Source organism: Buceros rhinoceros, unplaced genomic scaffold, assembly GCF_000710305.1.
Source record: "Buceros rhinoceros silvestris isolate BGI_N320 unplaced genomic scaffold, ASM71030v1 scaffold47234, whole genome shotgun sequence".
In the NCBI taxonomy this organism is placed as follows: Eukaryota; Metazoa; Chordata; class Aves; order Bucerotiformes; family Bucerotidae; genus Buceros; species Buceros rhinoceros.
Genome location: NW_010407375.1, coordinates 174 through 9,199, shown reverse-complemented (window position 1 = coordinate 9,199; position 9,026 = coordinate 174). Strand labels below are relative to the sequence as shown.

Sequence of the window (9,026 nt, the reverse complement as noted above, 5' to 3'; positions counted from 1 at the left end):
CTTCCTATATTACATGCGTCATGTATTATGATTGCAATAGTGGTCCCATTGTACAAGATAGTCTCCAAAAGTCTTCATTTCCCCAAAAGTCAAAATTCTTCCCCAAGGGGATCCTAAAACTTTACAAAGACTAAGTGGAACACTCTACATAGCTATTTAGTGATACTTGCAGAAGGAAAAATTACCAATGCAAATTAGCATTTACATCAGAAAGCCTAGTCTAGAAACATTACTCAGAAAAGCAGCACATGCCGATATGTGTAGATATTCACAAATGAACAAAACTTGCGTTTTGGATTTTGCACTCAGAGTTTCCTATTCATATATAAACTACAAACTAGAAAGTATTTCCAGTTATTATTGCATGGCTAATTCTTAATAATTGTTCCTGAAAATACAACTTTTTCACAGATATCTTGAAACCATGTCTCAGAGATGAGCTTTCAAGAAGAATTTGAATGCTTTGCTTATGTTTTTCCAGTGTGAGATTCAGAATTCATAAACTGTGCGAAATATCCTGCCTGTCTTTCACTCCTCCTGCCCCTCTCTCTGGCATGAAGGTGCTTGAGCAAGGTATTCACTTAGGTGATGGACTGTACCTGTGGTGACTCAGGGCTTGGTTTACATGAAATTTTGTTATTCTGCTTTCGGGGGAGCAGACTCTGTAAAGGAGATTGTTACCTGAGGAGAATAAGCATTTCAGTCACTTTATTTTAATCCATCTTAAGAGCTAAACTGAGGCCTTGATTTTATTTGACACTGAGAACGTGGTACAACAACAGGCCTCCATTTGTGTCTCCGAAGACCTCATTTTCTTTTCACATTGCAATCTGGTTAATAGTAAAGAGACAAGTATGGGTTGTTTTCTGTTTGGTTTTTTTTAAATAAGTGAGGATAAAGGCATCATAAATCCTATTTTTCCTTCTAATAGTTAGAAAGGTTAAAAGAATGTGTTTCTGGGGGAGAAGGAAGTAGTAGTAAACACTGCAAAAATTACTATGAAGCCTGTTTTAAGAATTCTGGCCAAACTTCTAGATCAAATCCAGAAAGACATAGAAGGACAAGTTATGTGGTGTATCATCTTAACTTTCAGGTTTCTTGTATCTCAAAGTCACATATGCTCTATGTAAAATGCATGGAGAGAGTTACGGGTTTGACTGGTTATGAGTGAACTCTAGAGCTACATACCACAACTCGCTAAGAAGCAGTAACTGAAAAGGAAACTCTTTCTCCCTTTTTCCTCTGATGTTTGAGCTTTTGTCTATTTGGATTTAATACTCCCCTAAATGTAAGTGTTTACGATTACTCATTCAAATAGTTATCTTTATACAAACTCTGGGAAAAGTTTTTTTCCAGCATTGCCTACCTGTTATTTAGTAATAGTTAAAAAATGCATGTGACAGTGGTGCAATACCCTGTCATTCTGAAGAAATCTGCAGCCACTTTACACCTCCCACAAAAGAGTGCTCTGAGGAACTAGGCACAGGCAGCCAGGGAGAAATCCTTGGCTTCTCTTCTGAAATGGTGCCACTCTCCCAAAAGGAACTCAGGACCAGAGAGGAGGGCAAAACAAAGCAGACAATGAGAAGCAGTATACTCATTAAAAACAAGCAATCAAACAAAAAACACACTCTTATTTGCTACGTATCATACTTCAGAGAATCAGATTGTAGTTAGGAGTTAAGCAAAATCTTTAGACACAGCCTCAACAAAGTTTGGTGCCGACATTAAAATACCAATTGTACAAATGATTGTGAAGACTGAAAAAGCCATCAAGCACAGCCGATCCACTACAGAGGCTGCAAACTTCCATTCATTGCAGATGGCTTCCTCTTCATCCTGGTCTCTGAATCGGTTTGCAATGTACCTCACCTCTTCCAAGATCTTAGCCAAATCTGGGTCACCTTCAGAGGGGTGGCCACTGTGCAGCAGGTTTTCTTCATCTGTTGGCGAGCACGTCATTCTCCCACAGATCACCCCTGAATCAGTGGTAGGTGTGCAGTGGACCCCTTCCAGCCCCCTAAACCCAATGTATAGCATATTCCCATTGCTGGATTGGTGTCCACTCACAGTGTTCATCTCCACACTTGATAGGCTACATCGACGCTGTTTATGTTGACAGGCAGGGCGCACTTTATCTTCCCCTGGTCTTTTCATCCTCAGAAACCAAGCACACCAGTTAAGAAGGATGATTCTTGTCTGAAAGAAAGTTTTTGAGAATAAGCATCTCTTCACCTAGCCACTGTCTTTGGGCGCTATTGGTATTTTTGCAGCCTCGGGGACTGTGGTCCATGATCTCTGCTTAGTTTGCACAGGAGTTCTAGAAAATGGTCCCGGAGTTTTCCACCTGATTAATTTGCCAGTCACTGAAGCTGCTTTCTTGTTCTAGCAGTGCTGAGATTGGCTCAGGTTGACTGAGTTATTAGGAGTCTTCCATTCTCTGATGGGAGTCTCCGTACTGTTGATTTTTGCTTACATTTGAACAGCGATATGGCAGCCTTTCCTACCTTTACTAGAAAACATCAGTTAAAGAAACCGAGACACTTACTGGAGGAGAGTTACTTTTTAATAGTCTTAATAGTGCTGTTTTAGATTATGGTCAATAAATTACAATTCATTCACTCATACTTGTGCTCTAATATTAAATTCACATGACATTTTAGAAAACAGATCTGGATATAGCAGGGAGAAAAGATGGAAAAGTTACTTTGATTAAAAAAAAATACTTTGCAAATTCAATCAGTGTGTATCATTTGATTATTTTCCACATCGCCTTTCAGAAAGTGCAGGCAAGCCAGAGACCGTTCCGGTTCAGATGCAAGCTTCTGTAATTTATTTCAATCAGATTTTAAGAGCTTATTCCAGTGTTTCTTTTCCAGAGCACTAATGAAACATTATTGTCTCATATAATATGCCTTACACTGTAATTAATATTAGATTTGGTCCATTTATTCTGACTGTGGATTGCCATTCTGAGTAAATGCTGTATCCAGGCAAACATCCCAAACAGAGACAGATCTTGCCCTGAGACTCCATTTACACTATTGAGCTTCACCAAGAAGGATAATATTCCATTCACTGAGGGCCTGATCTAAAATCCACTAGTATCCAAATGATGTTTGATGGACTTCAGCCTCTCAACACTAAAGCTCACTCCTCTACCTCAAGTATTCTGTTGTCTGAGGATGTTCCACTGAGTACTAAACATTTGTCCCCTTTAGGTCATCAAACATGTATCTAAAGATATATACCTTGTATTCTCTACATTGAAATTTATTTCTAAGTCACCACCCCAGAATAGGCCAGGGAATATCTCATTATCTCTTGTCCACGGGACACTGCTGCATGCACATCCTTTTTGGCTAGTAAGGATAATAAGAGAAAGGTCTTTCCATGTTTCATAATGCTTGATGCTGCCATGAGCTGGGTGAAGTCAGGAAGAGTGGACAGATAGCTGATGATACTCATCAATACTTAGTAATCCAACGGCAGTGTAATGCTCTCTGTAAAAACAGCCTCTCATAAAAGTACATTATAAAGGAAGTCTGATGCACTTAGGAAAAGATGTTAATCTTTCTTTGCACTTTACAGATGTTCTTGACCAGAGATGTAAAGATGAGGATATTCAGAGCAAGTTTCAATTCCACCTTAACAGCCAGCTTTAACAAGTGCTTTTTAGGCTATTCATGTTTCTGTCTGCACAGCAGCTAAATATGTAGCAGCTGTACAGTTGCACCTTGCGGGTAGTGCATTTCATGCATTTGTAATCTCCATCAGCACCTTATTCTTTCCCTCTGTTTCACTTCTGACATCTGCAACTTATTTGAAAATCACCTTTTTATATATTTAGGTGTTAGCAAAATCCTGAGTTGCTTCTAGCTGTTGTGAAGGGGATTCTGAATATAGAACCAAGTTGAGGTATATTCATTCTCTCTAAGAAGCCAACCACACAAAATATATTTGAACGCCTAGTTTCTGGTGAAACTACTTTTCAAAACAAAATGTTTAGGAAGAATTTATGTATTTTTAACGGTAAAGAGGTAAACATGGATCAGTAGCTACTCTATCACATCCCTGATCTGGACATTTATGCAATGGATAATGAATAAAAAAAAAACTTACCCATTTAGGCATCTTCCCTCCATCTGGATCATGATGATGGTATTGTAGAACAATAACAGTGACAACAACAGAAAGGCCAACAATAATCATAGTGCTGGCAAAATACTGAGCTGCAAAATAAACAGATAATTACAACAATATACTTTGGCCCGTATTGCTTTGTAGCTATTGTAAGGGGTGTTTATATACATGTATATATAGCATTAAGTTATTTTTCCAATGTAGTGATGTGTGCTACTTTAGGTACTTTTAGGAAAGATTTTTCAAAAGTAGAAGAGCATCTGTTATTTTGAAAGGACAGCCAGCCTTCAGTAATTAGCTTTATGGAACTGAGTATCAGCCTTTTCTAAGCAACCTTGAAAAAAATTGTCCTCTACTTTTCTTTCACCGGTATTGTAAAGACTAGTTAGTACTTCTTTTGAAAAGTTTCTCTTTCTGTTTGAGCAATAACAATGGGAAGATTTAATCATGTTTGACTCCCTAATGTATCCCTAATGTCTGGCTAGTTGTGCTGAAACTGCAACAAATTTTTCCATGGAAAAATGACTGCCTTACACTTTCCCAAAATACATATAGGTTCTCTATTCTGATTGGAGCAGAGAGCACGGAAGCTGTTTAGGGGATCACATCCATCAGGGCCTCTCACCCACTGGCAATATTTTTCCAACACAATTGCAGCAGGCCATGGTACAGGTAGAAATTTGCTGTACTGCTGGCCTTCATGCAAAGTCACTGCACCTCATTTGACAAAATGTAAAAGTGGATAAAAGCTTACCGATTAAGGGCACAGAATCAGATGTTGCTGGCATAATTTCAGCCACAAGTAACATGAAAACAGTGAGAGACAATAAAACTGTTATACCTGAAAGATAAACATGAAGTATGAAACTAGATCAGTAGCTTGTATTAACAAAGCAAGAAGAAGCAGAAAATGAATCTGAAGGAGCGCTCTTTGCAAGGTGCATTCCCACTGTTACTCTCACACCAACACGTCAGTGGTAGTCCTATCCTCTCTTGAACTACCTCAAGTTCAGGGTTGCAGCCACCAAACTAGTACCAACTTGCGCTGATGTATGTGGTTTTCGATCCTTGAAACTGTTCGGGTTTTAGCATCAATTGCTAATTAGCTGAGGTAAATCAAAGTAACTCTTGTTGTGTATTTGCTTTAGAAACATGGTGTGATTTTGAGTATTTAAGCATATGATACTCAATGAATTAGTATGGAAGCTACAGGTGGTATAATTCATAAAATTCCTGAAAAACAGATTTGCTGTCTTGGTTGGCTTTGTTATCTTTCGGTATTAGCTCTTAGGATTTGCCCATGGCTATGCCCAAGCATTCTTGATGGTTGATTTTTAGAATTTTACTTCAGTTGCTTGGTGATGAATTCCCATCTTTCTAGAACAATGCTTAACTATTTTCTAAGGGCTAGTCTTAAACAATAAGGGGTCATTGTCAGGAGGAAAATCTTATAGGAGCAAAGAATCTTAAAATACGGGGAGCAACTTCTTGATTAGGGAGGCTACTACTTAATTAAACCATATTCTGGAGAAATGTCAAGTTTGTTTCTACCTTTTCACAGCTACCTTTTTCACAGTTCACTTAGAAGAAGCCAGTGCACATGTGCAATTTTGTATGGGCTAAAAAGCTTCATTACTTATTTAATCTCCATGTTAAGGATCAAGTACTTAACGTCATCAGATTTGTTTCACAAACCAATTCTTCAGTTAAAATATGCTATAGAAATCAGAATAGGAGCAGATAGAATCAATCTTTCTTCTCAGGCAACTTAGACTCCTAATACAACTTACTATTAAAAGGAAATAATAAGAATAATTCCATATTAAAGTGTTCAAATGCATATTTGTAAACTTAAGCTTTATTCAGTGAATGTGGGAAATTTTTTTCAGCAAATAAACATCAAAAAATGAAACCCTGCTTCTTAAGGAAGGTAGTCAGGAATTGTCATGCTTCTGCTTGGTTGGGTGCATTTTCTCCCTTTCAGAACTTCAGTGTACCCTAAGCTGCGAGCAATGGTTAAACATCACACAGCTTCAGCATCAGACACTCAAGTAAAGAAGGTGGCACGCAAGCTATTCCTCCTTGCTCACTGAGACCGTTAGAACACCTTTAAAAAGGACAGCTTGTTTTGGTTTGCTCATATTTACAAGAGTCTATTAAGGATTTACCTAGTGAGATCTTCTCTCCCGAGTCTGCTGGAAGCAGAAAAACCAACAAAGCAAGTGCCGATATCAGAACACAAGGAATAAGAAGATTGAGTCCGTAATAGAGAGTCCTACGTCTCATAGTTACTGTGAATGTTACATCCGGGTAGGGTTCTTTACAGCATTCATAAAAACTCTCAGTTCTCTTCCCAGGAACTCCTGTGTAGGAGGGAAGAGGAAGAAAACCAGAAATTAATGTGAATAAACTGTATATTAGGTAGTGATGATTTTTTAAAAAGGATAAACGTAGCATTTTACATTTTACTATAGGTAAAACTACTTCTTTAAGATTAATTCCCAATTAAGTAAATTTTGAAGATAAAAAAGGAAAATCAGGAAAAGGATACTAAATTCAAGCACCAGTTTTGTTACCCTACTACTTCATGTTGATTTTCATCTCACATCTGTTCTCAGAGTTTCAAATGCCATTAGCTAGGTCATTTATTATTTTAATTTCTGTCTTCATTTCCAAATCATTATTCCATCCATTTCAGCAGGGAAGACAAAGCTGCAAGTCCACAGTGCAAATAAGAAATCAAGAGCTTACCTACTAAATCCCACTCTCCATTTGAAATATAGCCAGATATATCTGCTTCTTGCATTTGTAAGTCCAAGGACCACCCTCCGTAAGTCCAGGATCCAAACTTCAGGTTACACTTCTGAACATCAAATGGAAACCAGCGCACATCTATGTAACATGAGCTTTTGAATATGCCTAGATTTTAAACGGGAATACTTAATTTAAATACTTATTCCACATAATTTTGGGTACATTTTGCAGACTGTGTTTCAGAAAGAAATGCAGCAGAATATGCAGTCTGTTTCTCCTGTTTGTTTTACTGGCTAAAATAAGAAATCCTTATTAGATTTACATGATCTTGATTTATTCAGGAAAGCTGGCCTCTTATTTTTCACTTGTTGAGTCAGGCCCTGTCATGTAGCAGCTTTCAGAATTGAATTGAAAAACCCCCACCAAATGGAACATTTTAAATCAAAACAACAACAGGCAAAGCCCTGAAATCCTCTGGGGACCTTAGATGGAAAAGTTAATTTGTCTGGAAAGCACATGGCTCTATTGCAGTAGTTGCTCAAATTCTGGTTTTAGGGAAAGTTGAATCTAAGAATTACGTTCACCGAGTTTGGGCACAGAAGCAGTACTCCGCTGCTATACATCCAGAGAGTCAGTGATACATTTCTGATGTCAAATAAGTATCAAACACAGTCTACTTTCCTTTCAGACTAAAATTTGTTTTGATGAAGCATCCAGTGAATAATTTCAAATAGATATATCCAAGATGGTACTAAGCACTTATTGTGAAGTTAGTGTATTAAGAGAAGAAACTGTTAAATTAATGACATACATTTTTATTAAGAGGCATTACCATGGCTTTAATAAACAATATATTTTTATATTAAGGGCTTTTATTTTTTATCTTCTTTTATACTTCTACATTGCTGAAGTAGTGCATTATGACAGAAGAATTTACATAATTGCAAAAACAAAAAGGTCATTTTCATACTAACCATGTATTGATAATGCATCTAGAATGCATCTAGGTTAAATATATCAGATGGTCCTAGCTAGATAAATAAAATATCAGGAAGTTTATGTCAAATTTGAAACCACACCATACATAAGTAGTCCAAGTTATCAAATTTATGACATGAAAAGACCCTACCTGGTGGCAGATATTGGCAATGTCCTGAAGAATTGACTAGAACATTAGTGTGAAATGTAGCATCAAATCTTTCATCAGCACTAGAATGGGGAAGAAAGAAAATGGGTTATATGCTCTTTGACTGGCTGAAGAATCTCTGAGATTACTCCATTCTTAAAAGGATTATTTCTCTCTCCAAACCTGACGGCTTTTCTCCTGTCACCAGTTTTCTGTGGCCTCAGAGTAACTGGCCAGATACTATTGGATTTATTCCTGATTCACAGCTGTAAGTGAAGGTGAGCCACCTCATTCTTGTGGCTCACCTATACCGCTACATTCGTTACAGTGCCTGTGCTCTACTGATTTCCATTTGGGAAGTGAACTTTTGAAAAACTTCTCAAGCAACTGTAGAGGGAAATCTGCTCTCTTGCTGTAGACAGCATTAACAGCAGCTACTGAATACTGAAGTGATGGGATATTCCAGTGTCTCATCCTACCCTTTGCATGGGTGAACGTTATTACTATATGTATGTCATACGTAAGACTGTTTAATGCAGCTCCAGCCTTCATTATCTACTTCAGAAGTAGACACTAACACTATCAATCCTGAAACTGGTACGCAGACCAGTTCCCTCAGAAAAACTACTTCCCTCAGAAAAACTACAGATGAATTGGCCCTGCTCTACTCATAACAGACTAGTTGTAAAATTTTACACAGCTTTTTTGTAGTACGCTGCAGCAAGATGCGTAAGGACTCAAGACATAATGAAACATGCATTCATTAAAATGAAAATTTATAGTTCACTGATTTATTTGTAAATGCACGTGCATGTCCCTAGTGAAAGTGTATAGAAATTGAAAGCATCTACCTCAAAATACCGCATCACTATAAGGGAACATTGTAACATTCCCAATGCAATTTCATACAGGAATAAGAATTTGTTATAAATAGCTCTGCTTTCTAACTAAACTTTGAATAAGATTTTTTATTAAATACATGTTCAAAATAGGAACATTGTAT

At 37.4% G+C, this 9,026-nt stretch overlaps 1 protein-coding gene across 1 annotated transcript; it reads right to left on the bottom strand.

Annotated features, from left to right (window-relative positions):
- Positions 1-1,349: 1,349 nt before the first annotated feature.
- On the bottom strand, positions 1,350-8,115 carry LOC104488219 (neuronal acetylcholine receptor subunit alpha-7). Its single transcript, XM_010134437.1, has 6 exons — positions 8,027-8,115; positions 6,895-7,062; positions 6,312-6,506; positions 4,898-4,984; positions 4,123-4,232; positions 1,350-2,199 (listed from the first exon to the last, which is right to left on the bottom strand). Exons 2-6 carry the CDS (start codon positions 6,947-6,949, stop codon positions 1,681-1,683), a joined length of 966 nt encoding a protein of 321 aa, XP_010132739.1. The 5' UTR covers positions 6,950-7,062; positions 8,027-8,115; the 3' UTR covers positions 1,350-1,680.
- Positions 8,116-9,026: the final 911 nt, after the last annotated feature.

What these genes read in the sequence shown, in the direction of transcription:
- LOC104488219 (XM_010134437.1), bottom strand. Translation starts at nt 6,949, where the DNA reads ATGCAAGAAGCAGATATATCTGGCTATATTTCAAATGGAGAGTGGGAT. An exon ending in GGGAGAGAAGATCTCACTAG is followed by an intron (nt 4,985 to 6,311) that starts GTAAATCCTTAA and finishes TTTATCTTTCAG; the next exon opens with GTATAACAGTTTTATTGTCT. An exon ending in TGATTCTGTGCCCTTAATCG is followed by an intron (nt 4,233 to 4,897) that starts GTAAGCTTTTAT and finishes TTTATTTTGCAG; the next exon opens with CTCAGTATTTTGCCAGCACT.